Source organism: Fundulus heteroclitus, chromosome 8, assembly GCF_011125445.2.
Source record: "Fundulus heteroclitus isolate FHET01 chromosome 8, MU-UCD_Fhet_4.1, whole genome shotgun sequence".
In the NCBI taxonomy this organism is placed as follows: domain Eukaryota; kingdom Metazoa; phylum Chordata; class Actinopteri; order Cyprinodontiformes; family Fundulidae; genus Fundulus; species Fundulus heteroclitus.
This window is the reverse complement of record NC_046368.1, coordinates 3,926,242-3,948,268: the sequence shown is the minus strand read 5'-3', so window position 1 is coordinate 3,948,268 and position 22,027 is coordinate 3,926,242. Positions and strand designations below refer to the sequence as shown.

Here is a 22,027-nt window from a genome sequence, read left to right as displayed (position 1 = left end):
GCACTACAGCAGAGCGGCGCTGAACGATCAGATCGTCTTCTCACCTTCACCCGGAAGTCTGTGAGCTCCGCCCCCGTCTTGTCTGCGTACAGCATCACTCTGGGGTGGGCGGAGAACTCGCACCACCTCCACGATGACTTGGCGTTGAAGTACAGGTTGCTCTCCTCCGCGCGAACCCGCTGCATTCTGGGTAAAAACAGAGAGAGGAGGGCTTTAACCCCGGATCAGACCTGCATCCTGGCTGCAGGCGGACGCCTCCTCACCCTCGCCCGACTCTCCACAGGTGTGCTGCTCCGCTCTCGCTCGCCACCAGGACTTCACCTAAAACGTGAGGACTGGCGAGACAAACAGACGGCGGTTAGCTCCGCCCTCCTCGGCGGTTAGCTCCGCCCTCCTCGGCGGGGCGCGCCCACCTCAGACGCCGCCTTACCTGACGCTGACGCAGGTCGCAGCGGCTGGGGTGCTGACCACCTGCAGCAGGGACGGCTCCCTCCTCTCGCTGAACCTCCAGACGCCGCAGAGGTGATCGGAGCGCACGGCGACGCAGCCTGGAGGACGACAGGAAGACGTTCAGCCGGCGGCGGGAACGGCACGGAGGAGAGAGCGTGAATCCGTTCGTTGGCGGCGCCGTACAGTCGCCGAAGAGGGAGCCGCAGCTGATCTGTCGGATGGCGGCTTTCAGCTGGAAGCTCGCTGGCGCGCTGCCGCTGGCGTCTAGGCAGGGGGGGCGCTCACCCGGGTGCTGCAGCGCCACTTTGTGGAAGTCTGGGGTACTGCGTTAAGAATGGTACCTTCAGGGACGGGTTAGGGTGGAATCATACTGCAATCGTAAATCATACTGACCAACATGAACCGACTAATAAACATTTGTTTCAGTCTGTATTTACATAGCAGAGTGTTGCGTGGTGCAGCTCTAAGAAAACAGACAGCAACAGAACCTGTTATTAGGCTGTCTGTGAAGCTAATAGAAGCTAGCGCTAGCTTACAGCTCCGTTATCCACGTTAACAACCTCGCTGATGGACGTCAGCTTTATGCTGCTCTGAAACATCCATGTCGTGCTGTTAGCTTAGCATGTAGCACTGTTACGCTACATGCTGTTAGCTTAGCATGTAGCACTGTTACGCTACATGCTGTTAGCTTAGCACGTAGCACTGTTACGCTACATGCTGTTAGCTTAGCATGTAGCACTGTTACGCTACATGCTGTTAGCTTATCATGTAGCACTGTTACGCTACATGCTGTTAGCTTAGCACGTAGCACTGTTACGCTACATGCTGTTAGCTTAGCACGTAGCACTGTTACACTACATGCTGTTAGCTTAGCATGTAGCACTGTTACGCTACATGCTGTTAGCTTAGCACATAGCACTGGTACACTACATGCTGTTAGCTTAGCACGTAGCACTGTTACGCTACATGCTGTTAGCTTACCACGTAGCACTGTTACGCTACATGCTGTTAGCTTAGCACGTAACACTGTTATGCTACATGCTATTAGCTTAGCAGGTAACACTGTTACGGTCTAATTTTAGCATATTTTGACAACAGCCCATTTAGCTGAAATGTGCTAGTGAGAACTTTCCGCATTGCTAGCTTGTTCTGCTAATTTACCCCATTTAACTTCCCAGGGCATGTTCCATATATCAGACCATTGTGGATGCAGCTGTGGAATTGAATAAATTTGTTTACCAGATTAAATGTCGGTTTTCAGTCTTGTGTTCAGATTGTGTGAAATGACTTATAATCCAAAAAAATACAGTACTTTCCTCCGATGTTCACCTGGCTAACTTTGAGCCTGTCTGCCTCTGCAACAACGTCCACACTGAAGAGTGTTTTACTCCGTTAGACTCAGCCGAGCCTCATTTGGTGCGTTCAGAAAAATAAAAAGTGTTCATTTCCAACGGTCGGGACCAATCAGCAGATTTTCCAACGGGTCTCTACTTTTGCATATTTTTATCTCCTGTTCAACTATTATTATAACTGCTCAAACACGATCTGACGTCAGGTTGATTATTTATGTGCTAATCGGTTAATAAATCCACCAAAGGTCGGCTTCACTGCTCTAAATGTTCAGGATACTGAGGCGGTCCATTCCCGGGCCTCCAGGGTACAGCAGGCAGCCCTCGCTCTGTGAGAACGGGACGAAGGCCAGAGCGCCCCCGGTGGCGCCCTCAAAGAACTGCGCGCGGTCACTCTGCTCCACCAGCTCCTCGTACAGCAGCGAGCCGAGCAGCTCCGGAGGAATGTCGTGTATGACGTCCGACAGCAGGCTGCAGTACTTGTTGAGAGACTTGGAGCGATACGTCATGGGACATCTGTTAGCCAAAAAAAAAAAAAAAAAAACAGATTATAGAAAACAGAGCTGGTAACGGCGGTGTTGGTCAACTCAGGGTTTCCTCCACCTTATTACAAGCCAAAAGTTCATGTTGGCTTTTTTTTTTTGGCCCAAAATGTTAATATCAGCACATTCCTCGTAAAATGGTTCCCAGTAAAATGGATAAAGCAAAAAAAAAAAAAAAAACAAAGTCTGACAACATATCAATGTTCTTCTAATCTAATCCTTAGTGGCGACTAAGGTTGGACGATAAATTAATGACAATATATATCGATGACAGAAAAAACTGTAAATAAAAAGCTAAGTAGAATAACAGTTTTTTTTTCTTTTTGCATTCTAGTCATGTAGGTTAATATTACATCATTACATCCTCCCAGCCAATCACAACGCAGACCCAGGAACCAAGCTCCGCCCCCTTCAAAGAGTTCAGAGAACACATTTAATTTTTTTCTTTTTTTAAAAAACTTTTGGTAAAAAGTTGATTGAATAAAGGGTTGAGTTTGAATTCAGTGTTTGTGTCTGTAAAATAGGTTGCTAAGCAACAGCATAAAATGTCCAGGGCTGCACGTAAAATATGTTTTGAATTTGTTGTTGTCGATCAATATGATTTCTATTTTATCCAAATGCTTGTTTTGCATTTCCTCCAGCCCTACGCTGTTTCTGCAGCACCAAACGTTTCTATAATCGCGGTTAAAGGCGATTCAGTTGGTTCTGCTCACATTTTATACTTCAGCAGATCGACGTAGCTCTTCGTCTTCCACATGTTGACCGACTGTTGTCGATATTTCTGCAACACAACAAACACACAGGAGAACCCTGAAGTCTCTAAAAACATCCGATAAGTTCTATAATCCGGGTTTTTACGTCCAGATTTCTGTCAGTTTAAAACTTTTTTTCATGAATAAGACGCAGTTTGGGGATGAAACTCACCTCCTTTGTCTTTGCTTTCCTAAAGTAGAAGTTATCCCCCAGGATTTCGCTCATGCACCCGAAGGCATCCGGCCCGTTGTCCATGAAGAAGTTCTGCATCTGGACGAAGGAGGAGGAACGTCGGTCACATTTTATTTTTTTTCTGAGGCGGATCGTTTCGTTGTAGAGACACACCGAGGAACTGATCTGACCAATCTGTGTCAGGCTGGTCGGGAACTCAAAAATCTGATTTTTTTTCCTGCTCACTGAAAGCACCAAGCTGTAGAGTCACAGTCGTGTTAACGCTCTTCGGTGTGGATGTTGTCACTGACAGAAGACGACTCAATGTTCGCTTCTTTAGTATCAGAGGTGATTATAATAAAGGTTATTGGACCTTTCTATGTATGTCTTTCCTCCTCTTCTGTTTCTGCTTGTTTCCTGTCTTACTAACTCGATTAAAGGCTAAATAAATATCAACCAAGGTGAAGCCAGAAGAAGCAGAGAAGCTGCTTCAAAGGAAACTATTTCTATGGAGGCAATCAGGTTGCCACAACAGAGCGGGACCTCGGAGGTTGCTGCTCATTTCATGGTCAGTTTTCTTTTGTACCGACTTTAGGGACGTTTTGTGAAGTTGGAGAAGCCATAAAAAGAGGAAGACTGAACATATCGCAGCTACTTGATCTTTCCACCTCTCTCTTTCATGGCACACAATGAATGAGGAAATGCTCTCTATCTTTAGTTTCATGGTTAGGATGATGGTTCACATTGTAGCTGCGTTGTAAGCTATTTAAAATTGCTCAGCCGTCAGAAGCTGTGTGAAAACAACGGACCAGGAAGAAGCCACAGATCTCTGATCGGTGCATCTCTACTTGTTTTAACGACGGGTTCCTTACGTGTGTCAAGAAGTCCAACGGATCCGTAGACGTCAAATGTCCCTGGAAGGCTGAAGGAAAAACACCGAAGGGTTATGAAGGGCTCCTGTTTGTATCAGCACTTAATAAAAGCATCAGAAATATAGTTAGATTTAGTCTTACTTTACATCTAAGAGGAGTTAAAACAAAATGTCTGAAACAGAATCGGCCCTCAGTGGTCTCACCTTTGCCCGGAGACAGCAGGGGAACCGGTACCGGCTCCGTCTGACACCATACCTCCCCTTCAATCTGCCGTTTGGACGTAAGCGTCCAGCTGGAGAGAGATCCGGTCCCGCCCTGGAACCAGAACCAGGTCAGTTAGACGTGCTGATCGGCATCCAAGCTTTGGTCTTATTATCCACCGTCCTCAGAGTCTAAGGAACTCCAAACTCTAGTCAGCACCAATTAAAACACACAGCAGACGGGTCAGGGAGCAAGTTCTGGTCCAGCTTAAATCAGCGTTGGGTCTAAAACAACATCCCTCAGCGCTCTGATCAATCCATCATCTGGACCTGCAGAGAGCTGGTGGTGGCACTCCAGTCAGGACTTGGTCTCAAAACCATCAGCAAACATCTGGGTGTCTTCCTGTCTGCACACCAGGCGGCTCCTCCTCTCACTCTCCCCGCAGCTAACGCTAAGTTAGCATTTAGCTGAATGCATGAGCTCTTTGGAGTTGCCTGTTTTGTTTGCTTAAAGCTATAGTTGGTAATCTTGTTCAGAAACACTTTTTGTTATGCTGGGTAAAATGTTCCTTCCATCCTGACAGTAGTAAACACGCTATGTATTCAGAAAAAAGGAGGTTAAAACTGTTTTATCTTTGTGGGAGCTGTAGGCCTGTAAAAACTAACCAATCATTAGTTCTGGGTGTATCTCTTTATCTATTGGTCGTCCCACATGTTAATCATTCTGACGCAGTCGCTTAACGCCAGTGTCCGCGCTCTTTCCTTGCTAGTTTCCGTTTGCTGGCTGCGCACTTCTAATGTTTGTGTAGCCGGTTAGCTTAGCAGCTAGCTTAGCGGTTAGCTTAACGGCTAGCTCAGCGGTTAGCCGTTCATTGTAACTCCGCTGCTCTCACTGTAGACTTTGAACTTGGCTGAAAGTCACAAGAAGTGAACTTCATTCATGTTTATGAGAAGAAGAGGAAGACCTCAGTAGAAATAAATAAGACCAGAGTGGATTTGGAATTTTTTTCCCATGTGATTTCCCTGAAGAGCGGATGAGCAGGTAAGATGGTCTTGCGCATTTATTCAGAAAGGAACTTGGGGAATGATGACAATTACCATCATTACAGCGACGGTGTTGACTTAAGGCTCACACATTCTAACCGTCGATTTCTTCCGTACTTTGACACGAAAATTGGGAGCTTACGATTACGGACGAAACGAATCAATACGGAGCAATACTACCGGAAACGGTGGGGGCGCTATTGAGTTTGTAGTACAAAATGTCAACAAAATCACGAAGAAGGTTATAATTCTGGGCTTTAAACAATGGCGGGATTCGAGGAACGACTTGCGGAGCTTGTCCGCAACTACTCACACATATATGATGTGTCGTGTCCGGGGCACAGGGACAAACAAAAAGTTTACTTACGGAGCAAATACAACAAAATCACGTCTTGGACCGTCGCCATGTTTGATCAGTGACGAATCATTTGCGCCCAGCACTGCCACCTAGAGGACATATTGGTTATTGCACACCTCAACGGACGGAGGTATGAAGGAGTCAACGGATAGAACGTACGGACAGAAATACGGACGTGAAGGCCAAATGTGAGGTATGAATGGACCTTTAGGCGGTACTACAGCGAGTTCATAACAGCTGCAGACCTACGGAGACATCGTTGTACACCCAAGCAGACAGAAGCAGCCAAGAGGCCCATGTTGACTCTGGAGGAGCTGCAGAGACCCACAGCTCTGGTGGGACAATTTGTCAACAGGACAATTAATAATGGTAATATTAGAAATAAAAAAGCCATGTGGGGCACACTGAAAACTTCTAGTCAGATGAGATCAAAACCGAGATGTATGATCTTCTAAGACACAACGTGTGGAGGAGACGTAACACTCCAAAATCATCTTAAATGTGCCATCCCCCTATCAGAAACACGGTGGTGGCCGCATCATGCTACGGGGATGCTTCAGTTAAACTGACTGGAGTTGATGGGAAGATGGGCGGAGCAAAATACGGCATAATCCTGGAAGAAAAGGTGTTGCCGGCTGTGAGGGTTTGGGGTAAAAGTTCACCTTCCAGCAAGTCATCAGCCCTGAACAGTGGAATGGTGTGTGGGACCAGAGATAGCAGCTCAGGAGGGCATGAGTCGGCCACCGCTGCTTCGGATCATTGCCGCTGTGCATGAGTGGCCTAGTCAAAGTCCAGACATTGATCAAACTGAGGGTTTCACACACTTTTTGCAAGGCACTGTAAAATATATATATTAAACTCAGACGTTTAAAAATAACCATTTAGAATATTGACTCGGTGTTTACACCAGCGGGTTTCAACTATAAACACGTGTCATTAATGAGTATACATGTATCTTCCAGATTCCAGGAAACGCAGCATTGAATTTACTTCAGATTTGGATCGCTAATGTAAATTATTCAGCATAATTTGTGCTAATCTGAGCGGTGTCCATTGAGTCGTACACAGATTTAAGTCTAAAACTCAACAGGTGAGCTCGGAAGACTCTCCAACCTGGGCTATAACTCCGTCATAGCAGCCCCATCCTCCGGCGCCGTGCTTCGGGACCAGGTTCGGCGGTCCGCAGTTGTAAAACGAGGGAAAAAGTTGCTGAGGAAACTGACAATCCATCATCGCTGTCCTGGATGTGAGTCCCGGTCCATGTGTCTGTGTGTGAGAACAAGTCCAGACATGTTGGAAGCGTCCAGGCGGCGCGCTTCGATTATAATCCCCCCGAAGAGAGACTTCCTGCTCCCAGAAACAAGAGCAGTTGGTTTCCTGCTGTAATGTTTAAATGCGGGATGTAAAAAAAATTATATAGTCTAAAAAAAATCCAAGAAAGTTGGTTAATTCATCTGAAAGTTTGAGTCGGACGCGGTTAACACGTGTTTACGCTCCCGTAGCCCGACCGGAAGTCAAGCGTGGGAAACAGCAGCGACCACTTCCGGTTTCCTGGAGGAAGGACACTAAAATAAAATTTCAAACATCAATCGGAATTAATTTACCGTGTGGCGTTTAATGAAACATCTGGACGTTTACAGCGTTGACCATGGACCAGTGAAATTGATGTGTGGTGTTTGACTCATTTTGAAATATTTATAAACGGCAAATACTTGATGTAGTGACTTCTGCTGCTATCAACACCTGAACATAAGTCAGTACACATGTATGTATGTATGTACAAATGTATGCACGTATGTATATGCACATATATACGCGTAGGTACGTATGTATGTAGGCGCATAGATATATGTATATATTTAAGTATATAGATATGTTTATATATAGAGAGACCACTAAGAATGTAAATAAGACATCATATGCCCATTCCTATTTCCTTTTTTGTATTTTTTTTTTTTTTTTGGCATTCTTTTTGATCCATTGTATATATGAAGATTCACTGTATATAACTGAATGCACCTTCCCTACTCTGCACCTTCTTGTATGAGCCGATGTGACGAGCGAATTTATCCATTGTGAGATCAATAAAGACCATCTTATCTTGTCTTATCATACTTCCGGTTTCTTGGGAGGAACAGGAATAAAACTCGTCTGGGAAATTGTGGAACATCATGGGCCTGTTTCAATAAGGAGGTTCAACCAACTCTGAGTTAAAACTTGAACTCTGAGTTGACTTAGCCTGAGATGGGAAACTCTGAGTTTTGGGTTTCAGAACAGCTGAAATGAGTTAGTTCAATCAACTCTGAGTTCACTGACTCTGAGTTAAGCGCGTGCACCACAACTATAAAAAGCCATTATCAATGGAGCGCAGATATTACGAGTCACCATGGCAACAGCGTCAGACAAAAAAAAGGTGTGCATATTTCTCACCAGCAGAACTGGATGTGCTTATGCAAGCATATGCAGAATTTGAACATGTATAAAAAAAAAAAAAAAAAAAAAGCAACACGGCTGCAGCGGCGAAGGAGAGAGAGTTAGCTTGGGTGAAAATAGCTGCTCGAGTCAATGCGTAAGTTTACATTTTAATTATTTTTATACAGTGTTGGATGTAATGAATTAAGTTACTAAGTCATCTAAATACTGTAATTTATTTAAAGACTATAAAATAATAGTGGATTCAATATAAAATTTTAAAAGGTATATTTTTAATTTAACTTTCTCCTTCTAGTTACACACTTTGGTCAATTTAAGATTACTTCATGCAATTGAATATTGTTTATTTGAAAGCATTAGAAGTGCAGTTTCTTGTCTCTCCTTGTATTGTTCAAGTGGTTGAGTTTGATTTGGGATTTAGAAAGTAATTAATAAGTAAGTAAAACAAATTAGTAAGTAGACCAATACTTTCTAGAGACAGTAAAGATTACATTAATCTAATTAGACTTGTTGAAGATAAAATTTGTAGTTAGTAATTAAGAACTATTTTAGAGTAACTTACCCAACTGTTATAATATCAGAGGTGAAACAGGAAGAACAGTATTTTATTAAACCTAATTTAATTTTCATGGATAGGTGCAATCCTGCAGGCATCAAAAGAACATGGCAGCAGCTGAAAATGAAATATAAAAACATACTTCAAGCAGGTAAGCCTTGAGCACATCATAGGAGTAGAGTTGCTACCTGGCTTTATAAACATTTGACATATTAAATGACTAAATGGCATTCAGTGTCTAGCAGTGCAGCAGCATTTTTGACATATGTCTAAATGTTCATTCTCATTTGACTTCTACTCAGCCAACAGAAAGAAGGCAGAGGCTCATAAAACAGGAGGAGGACCTGCACCACCACCCCTGACAAATGCAGAAGAGATGGCCCTGAGCCTAAATGCTGGAAGGCCAATGGCTGAGGGAATTCCTGGAGGGACTTCATCAGAGCCAGTCACTCCAGAAGATTTAAGTGCCTTCATAAAATGTAAGGGGTCTACCTACAGTGTTATTTTTTTTATATAGACTAAATATGATATTTCCATTTATATTACTTTGGGTTGGGTTTTTGTTGGTCCCAACAGATTCGGATGGTAATATCTGCCTCTGGGAGCCTCCTGTCCCAACAGTACCCCATACAGTTGTCAGTAGCCTACTCCATACACCATCAATTATGACAAATAGTATTTTAAAGTGTACTCTATGAAATGCTCATCGTCACATGATGATGTGGATGAAGAAACCGTTTCTGCTGCCACAGACAGGCCTGCAGAGGTAATTTTAATATTATATGGCTACACATCAAACAATCTACACATTCACATTTATATGTGGAGTAGCCTATTAAATCCAAGTTTATATCTATAAATGGTGATTCTTATCTCCCCCCCCCCCCCCCCCCCCCCCCCAGAGTGTGGAAGAACAGCAGGAGGAAGGTCCATCAACTTCTGGTGCACAGATGGACACAGTTCAGTGATTTACAGTAAATGCCACAGTTTCATTCTGAATTTTAGACTACATTCATGATGTAACTCTAATCTAATGTATTTTCAGTTGCCAGTTAAGGAGTTATATAGACTTCTTCTTATTAAAAAGATAGAAAAAAACAGCAAAGAACTTGTATACTTGGACCGCCAGATCCAAAAGGCAGATCTGGAAATCAACATTCTGAAACTAAAGCTAGAGGTGAGTGTATGGTCACAGGTGAATTCTAGGAAGTATTGAAACTATTTTAAAATCTTTTTTTTTTTGTTTAGCAAATGAAGAACACCATATAAATTGCTGTGATAGGATAGGGACATGACAAAAAGTCCACTCTGGGCCTCAAAATCCTTTCCCGGTGTAAATGTAACTCCCTACGAAGTAATACAGCCTCTTCGTCAACAGGATCATCCATAAATGGACATGCCATTTCATTCCCTTTGATGCGCTCTGCGTGACTGAAATGTGCGCAATGAATATGTCCCCAAAGAATCAATGAGGTGTTTAAACACCACTTCCTCTTTAAAAAAGGGGAGGAGACCAAAATAAACTCTGGGTTTTCTGAAGAAAACCTGCTCCCGACCAGGTTAGGTTCACAGAGTAAATTGCCATGGTAACTGACTCTGAGTATAAGTTACCTCTCTTTCAGAAATGGGCTTGACTTACTCTGCTTTCTCAGGTTTAACTTACCTCCCTTTCTGAAACAGAAAACCCAGAGTTTCCCTCATTTCAGGGTTAACATACTCTGAGTTTTCACTTAACCTCCTTTCTGAAACAGGCCCCAGGTGCTCTTTCAGGTAGCTAGCTAGATCCAGTAGGTTAGACTATTGTTTTTAAACTTGTGCCATCTACTGTCGGGATTCGGGAGTTGGTATTAGTTTACTTTAACCGCTTTGAGCAGAAAACGTAATAATACTCTTTAAAAACAAACAAAAACAATAATATACAAATGTAAAGGACACAAGACATGTATTAATATAAATCCATAATATTCAGGGGTTAAAGCAAAAATACTAAATTTCACTGAAAATATTTACTAGTCAGCCCATATACTCCGGGGCCGTAAACGTCATGCCACCTTAGTAACCTCATTTGCTTACTGTGCGAAGTCCGCTTTAACCAAATCTGGTAGTTCCATTGACAATTCCTGTATCTGTCCCACCTTCCAGCCTCAGAGCCTTGGTGCCATCCTGGACAGCCCTCTCCATAATCTCCTTCACTTTCCACATCCATAACATCACCTGGTTAACTTTAATATTTGCAGCATCAAGCAAGTTCTTCCTTCGCACTTTTGCCAAACTGGTCCACAGTCCACTCACCTTTCCACTTTACAATTTCAAAACCCTCCATAAACTGCAGCTAATTCAAAAGACAGCAGCTTGCATCATTACATCATCTTCTTCACACCTGTACATTAACTTCACTGTCACATTCTATATAATTTAATCCTATGATCATACAAGGCCAACAACAGCCATGGACAAAGAAGGACACATAACCAACACTATGATGACGTCATACATTTTAATTTTACACAGATCTCACATTACAATAATCAGTCTCTGCTTTGCCCGTTATTGCTCACCAATTAATTATCACAACTCATGAATTTATAAAAAGGCATTAACTTTTTTTTGGAGTTTATAAAAACGGTTATATTTTAGCCCAGTGACATGTCCAGGATGGACTCTGTGACCCCTCCTCTCGCTCGTTGACTGCTGGAGAGTCAACAGCTCCTCCACCACCCTGTGTTACGTCAAGCCGCGTTTCTCCATCAGATACGGCATGACGTAACACCTGTACGGAAAAGCAGGTATAGAAAATCCATGGATGGGAGGTTAAATTTTTTTAAAGTTTAGTAAAAGTGCTTAAAGTTTATCAGACAAGAACGTAACTTGCTTTCAAAGATGAACATTTTTAACTGCTGTGTTAAGTTAAATATTGTTTAAGGTAATTTTGGCTGCTGTAGCTTGTCTGTCTGGCAGGTGTTTTTGGGTTGGAGTAAAATGAGTCCATAGACCGACAGAAGGCTATTTAACATGTTTCTAGTGCGACTCCCTGCTACAGTGTTGTTTCACATCGCGCTCCACTCCGTGTAAAAATAACAAATAACTACAAAAACTCTCTGGTCTCACACAGTTAGAACCCGTTCTCCAGTTCATGTTGTAGATGCAGTCTATTTGTTTTATTTTTGACTTAATTTCCTTAATAATCTGTATGCATCAAAATCCTTGCCATTTTATTTAACGAGTGTCCTGGTTCAGCTCCTCATGAGGTGGAGCTGCTGCTTATTGACTGACAGCAGCTCTGACTGCAGCCCTGCCTACCTTGTTACAGAAAAGCGCAGATGGAATAATATTTAGGATTTTTTTATTTATTTATTTTTTAACTTTTTCCGAAATCAGACCCAGTCAAACCGGGACATCGACATTGTATCACATTCCGAGCCTTCTTAAAAATAGCTATAGCTCGTTTTTACTTTTGAACCGGAAGTTATTCTAGCATTAATGTGTTTTTTTAAAAAAAGTAATGTTCTCAGTGATCCAAACCGTAACTACAACTACAATAACATAAAAAAGAAAAAAAAATCGGTTGCAGTTACAACAACACATCCATCATAACAAAGGTTGTGGTAATAAAATTATCGAGTCTACCTCTAATCCCCCACCCCCACGCACCCCTCACTCAATTTAATCTTGTAAATAAAACTTTCGGCCCCAATTCAATTTTCCCTCTACAGACGTAAACAACGTGAAACGAGGAGAGAGATAGAAAATTTCTGATTGCCGCTCGTTAACCTCTCCCAAATCCGTTGCAATTCTCTCGTCAGTTGCCTCCGATTCCCTGTTTTCAGCCAATTGAGCATATTTGCGAGAATGAATGAAGTCTTCATTCTAGAGGGCACAAGCAAGGTGCGCATAAGCACAATGCGCAGAGGAAGATAACTTCATCTTAAAATGAAGCATAGAAGACTTTTCAAAATAAATAGAAATAGATTTTATCTGTATTTTATCTGTATCTGACCTTACCAAGGTCCGCCCACAACTGACCTACAAATTCTGAAGTCTCACAAACAAAGCCTCGCGGCGCTTTAATTCTACGGAAGTTTCTATGTAAACATGGCGGTTTCCACTTGGACTGATTCTTTGCGGAGTAGTCCTGACTCGATTAGTGCGTCATTTCTGCCTGATTTTGAAAAAATATCATCGACAACAATGGACAGAGGAATTAACAAGTTCATGTCATCATTTTTGGATGAGTTAAAGGTATTTGAGCCACGCGATGCCTCCAAAGTTGTGCAGGTCACAGCAAAATGCTATCGGTCGATGAGGAAAACGGCAGACCCTCACTCCCTCAGCATTAATATAGATGTGGACAAGATAACTGATGCCTATTGTTCTTGCAAGGCTGGGTAAGTTGTGCATTTATCGTTTTGTCTGTTACTTTTGAAATCAGCGGATAATTCCTGTGGTTTGTTGGCAAATGTTTGTGTGGCTAGCCTGATACGCTGTACTTGGTGCTAGAGTGGCTAACACGAGGAACAGTTTCGTCCAAAGCCTTTTCTGCTAAAATAAAATATTTAGTGTATGTCAGATACAGTACACGATTGAGATTGATCTGTTTAGCTAACGTAAGACTGTGTAGCAGACAGGCTTCACGGTCTTGAAGCTGTAAAGTTGTATCAGTACTGCCGTTATGTTGTAATTAGCTAAAAGCTGTTCATGATGCATGCGTTTATTATTGATTTTCTTTTTTTCAGACTTGGGGGTCATTGTTCACATATTATAGGCCTCCTCAAGACCTTGCAGTATTTCAAACTGCAAAGTTTTTCCTCAATCCTTGACCGATTGAGCTGCACCAGTATGCCACAAGCTTGGGGAGCACAATCAGCTCGGGGTTTGAGGATTGAACCCGTGCCCATCAACCACCTCACTCTAGCACGACACGTGACTCACCGCAAGCGCAGACCGAAGGAATGCAGTGTGGACTTGAACAAAATGTATGTACTTTTTTACTGATTTAGATTTGAAACAAAATTTAACAAAAAAATATATGTACCCTGGTGTTGTTTTATGATTCTGAGTGTAACTACAACTGCATGAATGCAAACAAAACCAACACATAAAACTGTTCTTTAATTACCATTGCAAATTTGACAGCTCTCAAAATTCATTTTCATTGTATTTACAGAGTGACAAAGGTTGAACCCGAGGAGATAGCTGCACTGAAATTATTACATGGTACTCCACTGACATATATGCTGACGCCTTCAGCACCAACTGTCTCTACACCCCTGGGAGAAGTGCAAATTGGGTCAGCTGTTTCCTATCAGGTAAAAATTAATGAAATGTGTACTGAAACAAGACTAGTATTACTGTTCTTACATTTTCTTCAAAACAAAGCCCTGGAAAAGTGTCAAGTAGCAACACACAGCCCATATTCTGTTTAACTTAGGAAATAATATAGCAGGAATTGTACAACCAACTATTTTGAAATCTTTAATGCGAGAAATGAGTCGTTCAACATGCACTCTGTGTCTTGCTATTTTGTCAGTTAGTGCAAGATCTGCCTGAGACAACTGTTTGTCTGCTGAGGCAAAAGGTGGTATGTTTAAGGACAGACCAAGGGCATTTATCTCATCCTTGATTGTAAACCCTTTGTCTGCCATGACACCGTCACCATTCTGAATGTAACCAACGTCCTTCAGTTGTTGTATGGTTTCATAAAAACCACTTGCTTTTGTAATGGCCTTGTCTGATATTGATCCTGTGAATAATTCTGATGTGAACATGAAAGACCCCCGAGAGTCACAACCTATGAGTGCCTTGAATGTTGTGGTAGACTTATAATCGCTATATAGTTGGCTTTGCACACCATGGGCCCAGGGGGATTCTGTTTTTAATTCTGTTCCATCAATAATAATTAATGTTGTAGGGAAATTAGCTTTGAAGTCTTTTGGCATGTTGTCTATTATAGTTTGTCTGTGTGGCCAGATAGAAACAGTGCACAGCTTAAGATAAATAATGTCAATCCAAGTGTTAAATACTATACCAGCTGACTGTTGTGAAATGCCGAACCGTGTTGCTAGATCGAACAGACCAAAGTTTTGTCTCAGTCTGCACATAGTCAGGGAAAGTCCATTTTCTGCTGACATTTCTCTAATGTCATTTCTGTTTTCATCACAAGTCAAAGTCTCCCTCTTTGGCAAGAGAAATGTAAATAGTGACATGAAACGGACTAATGTAAGTCCTGTATAATATACACACAAATTTTTTTTGCTGTTCTTCTCAGATTCAACAACAGCATCAATACCAAACAGTTTTCGTTTCTGTTCTTTCTGTAGCTCTGTTTCTAAATTTTCCACTTTTGCTTGTAAGCGACTGATTTCAGTTTTTGCCATTTCCAACTCTGCAGTCACTGCAAGCATATCCAGCGGCGAAATCCCTGAAAACAAAAAATAAAAAAGGACTAAATATGTATATATAGACAAATGTATATAATGTGATGATACTGCTCTTTTGTTTCAGACAAGGAACTTGAAGGCAGATGCGACAGCGGTCATGCAACAGTGTGGCAACACCTGTGTCACAAATAACCCACCAGTGGATCTTCCAGAAAGATATAAAGCGTTGAAAGACCTTAATATTTGTGAAGATCCTGTGGAACTGGAAGCTCGAACCAGAGAACAGAGTAAAAGTGCTGAGTGGTTTGAGGCAAGAAAAAAAAAGGCTTACAGCCTCAAATTTCCATCGAGTTATGGTCAGGAAAGCAAAGGTCACACACAAGTTTTTAGAGTCAATTTTTGACGCTAACTCTGTTTCAGCCCCTTCACTGGATTACGGGCGAAGAAACGAGCCCTTAGCAAAATCCAAATATTTACAGACTCATCAGGACCGGCACTTGCATGAGTGTGGCTTTGTGGTCAGTAATCACTTTCCCTTCATAGGTGCTTCACCCGACGGCAAAGTATGTGACGGTGGCCGATCAGGTCTAATAGAAATAAAGTGTCCGTATACCGCTCGAAATTCCACCATTCTGGATGCCTGCATGCTACCCAATTTTTGCCTAGAAATGCAACCCAGTGGCTCTGCTCAGCTGAAGAAGACACACATGTACTATGCTCAGGTTCAAGGTCAACTTATGATCACAGGATGTGATTTTTGTGATTTTATTGTTTTCACCCACAAGGATCTACATGTAGAAAGAGTGTGGCCAGACAAAGTATTTATGTCATCCATGTTAGAAGTTTTAGCTGCTTTCTATCAAGATCATGCTGTGCCTTATTTACAAAACATGTAGGAACTGGTTATCCTCACTTACAATGTTCATCTGTTTGCACCTCTATCCCTTTGTCTGCATCATTGTTTACTGCAGCATCGTAGGTATCCCTGTAAATAATTCAGAACATTCACTGTGAACTAGATGGTATCCCTGTAAACAATTGAAACAACAAAAGTGATTCTGTTTCTGTTTGATGTTCATGTTTGTGGAAAATGTGAATTGTGACACATGATAAATAATAAAATAACTTTTAATCAGCACTGTGTTATGGATGTGTATATAATTGTGTGTACTAACAAGCTCTCTGCTCTAATCGATGGTCTCTTGTCTTTGCTGTCCTGCCTACTTGCACTTTCCGATGCTCTTTTTCGTGCGCGCCTAGCTTTATGCACTCGCGCTCCGTCTGCTGGTGTCGGATAAGGATGGGACGCTGTTGGCCCATCCCCGCCGACAAAATGCTAATAAATAAATAAATAATAAGCAATAAGTATTATTGCTTTGCTTCAAGTATTAAAGCAAATTTATAATACTTACACCAGCACACACTCCCTTGTTCTTGTTGATCCTACGAAGGTTGAGCTGCTCATGTGGTCGTGCACAAGCTTTTATCCAAGCCCGGCATTCTGCACCTGATTTTGGAAATCTGTGAATTTTCCCACCACAAATACGATCAGGATATCTGACATCACCAATACAGATACCCCACTGGCAATGGAGAACCATTATTTTTTATTATTTTTCGATTATTAACTCGAAAACTTTATGCCGGTATGCTAGTACAGCAGTAGTCTAGCACTACATTAGCTTGTGTTTGTGAGACTTCTTCGAACGTTGTAGCCACTCTATGACGTAGAATGGGCATCAGCCAATGAAAAGCGGCCCCTCTGGTAAGGTCCATTGTATCACATTCCGAGCCTTCTTAAAAATAGCTATAGCTCGTTTTTACTTTTGAACCGGAAGTTATTCTAGCATTAATGTGTTTTTTAAAAAAAGTAATGTTCTCAGTGATCCAAACCGTAACTACAACTACAATAACATAAAAAAGAAAAAAAAAATCGGTTGCAGTTACAACAACACATCCATCATAACAAAGGTTGTGGTAATAAAATTATCGAGTCTACCTCTAATCCCTTTTCTTTTTTGTGTTATTGTAGTTGTGGTTACGGTTTGGATCACTGAGAACATTACTTTTTTTAAAAACACATTAAGTGACTTTTATGAAAACATATTACCTGGCTTTGCTCCGTATTTTAGTAGTCTTGTCGCTACTAAATTGAAAGAACATATAAGCTGCGTCCTTCGAAGGACCCAGCCTACACAGCATAGAACGCATGCGCGGCTCCTATCTTCTCCAATAACCAGCCTTGGAAACCGTGACGTCAGACCACTAGAAAAAATCCATATTCCCAAACAGCCGGACCAAGGTGACCAAGGTACTTTTTATCAGTTTGATTAAACGGTGTATGATTCAACATAGAAAAAACAGAAAAACAGCCGTTTTCCCGTTTTGTGGTTTCTGCACATAAAACCAAAATCCATTAAACGGCTTGATTTTGTTTTTTTTGTTTTCGCCCCCATTCAATTTTCGGTTTTAGAAGTGGGCGTGGCTTTTAAGCCCGCCGGTCCGGTGCCCTTCAAAATAAAGGCATGGCACGGAGAAACTTTCGTTGTATAGGGTAGTTCATTGTTATTGTTTTGAGGCGGGTTTTTCTGCCCCCATCGAAACTTCTGTGTTTTAAATTAAAGCAGGTCTAATACATATATAAATATATACATATATTTAGATGTAATATATATTTATAATTTTTATAGCTACAGGGTTTACTCGGAATAAAGTCATCTATTGAGTGTCAGAGAGATTTAACTGCGACAGGACAACATGGCAAATTTGACACTCAGGACAGGTATTTTAAATGACCAGCATGTCATTAATGTGACAGTTAAGCACCATATCCAGCGTATTTTAACACCTCATAGTCAATAAATGGAACATTTTGAAACGGTGTGTTGTGTGTGGAACTTTATTTTTGTGGGGGAGAATTTTTTTTCGATATATATCTGGGAAAACAGATATATATCTAAAAAATATAACAAGAGTAAGGTAGAAAAAAATAATAGATCATCGATCTCTCTCTCTCTCTCTCTCTCTCTCTCTCTCTCTCTCTCTATATATATATATATATATATATATAGATAGATAGATAGATAGATAGATAGATAGATAGATAGATAGATAGATAGATAGATAGATAGATAGATAGATAGATAGATAGATAGATAGATAGATAGATAGATAGATATATAAAACCAAAATCAAGCCGTTTAATGGATTTTGGTTTTATGTGCAGAAACCACAAAACGGGAAAACGGCCGTTTTTCTGTTTTTTCTATGTTGAATTATACCGTTTAATCAAACTGATAAAAAGTACCTTGGTCTGACCAGTATGTTTTGATTGATATTTTAGTTATTATGAGTTTACAAATGTTTGTTATGCACAACTTCTGACTGATATGCACACAACTGTGCTTTTATGCACAAGTTTATTTTGAGTAAGTTATTTTACTTCTCTAGAATCTACTTCTGCTTGTTGGATAGAAAAGCCCGCTCAACAGGATTTCTTTTTTCCCCAAGGTTTTGTTTTCCTGAGCAATGCCACGCCCTCTGGTTCCTGTAAAAGCCAGAAACAGAAACTAACAGACAGTACAACTCTGCTGATCCTGAATACATCAAGGTAAGATTGTCTTACTTAAAACTATACAGCAAACAGTTGGCAAAAAACACTTATAATTTCCAAAATTTCCAATTAATAGAGAATATTGTAAACAATTTGGGCTTGTGTTTGTTATTACTTTTTAGATGAGTGCGATCTACAACCTGCTTGCTAAACACCGACTGGAAACTTACTACGAAAAGTTTCGACAGTTAGGTGTGAACGATGAAAGGGATTTCAGTGATGGTGTCACAGAAGAAGACCTAACTAACCTTGGTAAGAGGAAAGATTTTTAATTTTTAGTTTTCCACTAAAGTTTTATAAAAGCAACAGTGGCATGAGGGGTGCATGGGTGGGCTCCTGAAAACGGCTTTGCCCCCCCCCCCCCCACACACACACACACATTCATAATTATCTGATGCCTCCACTGCATAAAAGCCAAATGTTTATTATATGAGGAGAGCATTCAAAACAGTTCCATTTCCAAACAAACTTATAAAAGCTAATTGGTGACTGTCTTTTAAAGTGTACACTATAAGATTTAGCTTAAAGTTTGGTTTATAGAATACATATTGATGAAATAAGATTTCAGTATTTCAGGTTGTGAAATCGTTGTGAATCGAGTTAAATGGCATTTATCATTTTCCTTGTCAGCTATTTACTTTACTTTCTCTTTTGTTTCTGTCCTGCTGAAATTTCACTTGCATTTCAAACAAAGCAGCTCTCTATATATTCAGTTATTACATAACAACGTATGATGAAAATATGACCGTTCAATATTTTGTCTTCACAAAAAACAACACTTTGAGAACAATATTTTGCTCTTAATTAATTAATATATATATAAAAAAGCATTATCTTACTGCACCACTATTAATGTTACGTTGAAATGTCTTTATTTGACTTACTATTCTTACAATTATTAGTCAAAGAGAAAGTTTTTGGTTCTTTTTCATGTATGCGTCTGCTTAGAAAGCTCTGAATCACTCCAGCTGCAGCCTTTTTGTCTTCTTGTGTTACACTTGAAAGCCAATACAACTGTAACTCCAACATTTTGTTGGTCAAGAGCATAGAACCACTATCAGAAGGGGGTGAGTAGCAGGTTTAGAGTGAAATGTCCAATTAATATTGTGCACATCCAACAATATTATTCTGTGATCCGAAGCACATATTTAAATAGGACAGCATTAACTTTCAAAGTTCTACACGATCAACAATCCATATTTAAATGTGCAATGAGTTGTGAATTATTTCAAGGCTTTCTTGGTTTCTAAATTAAACAAGATTATTAACCTTGAAAAATACTCTTTGCCAAGTCCCTATTTTGATCAGATTCATCTACTTTGAAAATAGATTCTTACAAAAGTGAATTTGATTGAATGAGAGTTACATATTGCAATTCAATTGCATTTTATTGTTAATCAATTCAATTCAATTACATTTTATTTATCTAGTGCCATTTCATGACACATGTCACCTCAAGGCACTTCACAAAGTCAAATTCAATCAAATCATACAGACTGGTAAAAACGTTTCCTATCTAAAAAAAAAAAATAGATTGCATCAAGCATTGACAAGCAGCATTCACTCCTCATGAAAGAGCATAGAGCCACAGGGAGAGTCGCCTGCATTGTTGATGGCTTTGCAGCAATCCCTCATACTGAGCATGCACGAAGAGACAGTGGAGAGGAAAATTCCCCTTTAACAGGAATAAAAACCTCCAGCAGAATCAGGCTCAGCGTGAACGGCCATCTGCCTTGACTGACTGAAGGCTTCAAACTGCATTCTGTGGACTTCCTGATAGTAAATAATTACAATAGTCCAGCCTTGAAGTAATAAATGCATGGACTAGTTTTTTTAGCATCACTCCTTGACAGAATATTTCTAATTCTGGCAATATTCTGGAGGTGAAAAAGGGAAACTTGTTTAATATGGGATTTAAATGACATTTAATTAAATCTGTATGTCCAAACAGGACTAACACAAGTGGAAAAGAATCGTTTTGCTTCATTGAAGAAGGAGGTTTCCAGATTCAGAGCACCATCCCAATCTGTTCCATCAGTAGAGAAGTCATTTAAAGCATTCTCTCTGATGTACACATACCCCAAGTGTCCTGAACCAAAGCGAATCACAGGTAAGATATTAGTATGTTTTGTGGCATTTTGTCAAAACTATTTAATTGAGGAATCACCTTAAGCAAACAGGTTCATCACCTCTTGCTTAAGGTGCATTTTAGACACCTTCACATCTTTTCAGAGAAAACACTGAAAAGTCTTTCTCAAAAAGCTGCAAAAAGACTTCAAAAAGTATATACTGAATTATTCTGCACTGTAAAACAAACTTTTATGTTTTACAAGTATAATTAAATGTTTCATAAACTTTGTTATAAAGGATGTGTTTGGTGTAAAATATTTAAATCCAGTTTTGAGTTCTAAATATTTTAGATTTTAAACTACAATTGATACAAAGATAACTCAGATTGTTTCCTAACATCTTAGGAGCACACGAAAATAAGACAACACTGAGGTGTTAGGCACTTTATTAATGTTGTTTTTACTTCTATTAAAGAATCTGAGTCTATGCATCAGTCTGTGCTACTTGGGAGAATAGTGGTGAACATGATATATTACTTGTACTTTACTTAGTGCTATATGCAACACACTTTTAGTTTAAAGTATGATTAAACATTAAAACTGTACACGCCTTGTAACATTTATTCATTGTCAAGAGTGGTGAAGTTCAGTTTGTTTTTATGTACCAAGGTGGGGAAGAGGCTATTAAGTGGAGCCCCACCTGATAGGTATGAGGTATGCAGTTCAAGATCCTTAATACAAAGGGGAGCAAGTGGACCAGAAGCCTATTTCACAAAAGCCAAATTTGGAAATCTATGATAAGCGCTAAAATCAATCAATGCGTCCATTTCACAAAGCCCAATCCAGGCACAGCAAATGTGACTAATACAAGCCAGATGTAAATAATCCAGCTAAATGTCCCCAGTTGTCTACAAAAGACCATGAGAATCCTGGAGGGCGCGTGGGAGTTTGATCAACCAATCTTCGTGTTCTTTGTGGTTCTGGAGAAGGCATTCGACCGTGTCCCTCGGGGGGGGGGGGGGGGGTCCTGTGGGGGTACTCCGGGAGTATGGAGTACCGGGCACTCTAATAAAGGCTGTTAGGTCTCTGTATGACCGTGTCAGAGCTTGGTCAACATGGCTGGCAGTAAGACTTGTTTTCAGTGAGAGTTGGACTCCACCAAGGTTGCCCTTTGTCATCGATTCTGTTCATAACTTTTATGGACAGAATTTCTAGGCGCAGCCAAGGTGTTGAGAGGATA

General features: G+C 40.7%; 1 protein-coding gene and 2 long non-coding RNA genes across 3 annotated transcripts in view; 1 reads left to right on the top strand and 2 right to left on the bottom strand.

Moving 5' to 3' along the window:
* The window catches only part of taf1c (TATA-box binding protein associated factor, RNA polymerase I subunit C), a 13,479-nt gene extending 9,228 nt beyond the window's left edge, over positions 1-4,251 (bottom strand). Inside the window, exons 1-9 of the mRNA XM_036140695.1 lie at positions 4,239-4,251; positions 4,138-4,187; positions 3,266-3,364; positions 3,055-3,122; positions 2,080-2,315; positions 634-765; positions 431-548; positions 264-335; positions 45-186 (exon numbers count right to left, since the gene is read on the bottom strand). Coding sequence (XP_035996588.1) covers positions 45-186; positions 264-335; positions 431-548; positions 634-765; positions 2,080-2,315; positions 3,055-3,122; positions 3,266-3,364; positions 4,138-4,187; positions 4,239-4,251 — 930 coding nt within the window. The remainder of the gene's footprint in view (positions 1-44; positions 187-263; positions 336-430; positions 549-633; positions 766-2,079; positions 2,316-3,054; positions 3,123-3,265; positions 3,365-4,137; positions 4,188-4,238) is intronic.
* Positions 4,252-14,985: 10,734 nt separating this feature from the next.
* On the bottom strand, positions 14,986-16,527 carry LOC118563891. Its single transcript, XR_004931506.1, has 3 exons — positions 16,518-16,527; positions 16,023-16,441; positions 14,986-15,146 (listed from the first exon to the last, which is right to left on the bottom strand). It is a non-coding gene; the product is annotated as an uncharacterized LOC118563891 (long non-coding RNA).
* A 2,097-nt stretch (positions 16,528-18,624) lies between these two features.
* LOC118563890 lies at positions 18,625-20,812 on the top strand. Its single transcript, XR_004931505.1, has 3 exons — positions 18,625-18,715; positions 18,841-18,970; positions 20,670-20,812. It is a non-coding gene; the product is annotated as an uncharacterized LOC118563890 (long non-coding RNA).
* Positions 20,813-22,027: the final 1,215 nt, after the last annotated feature.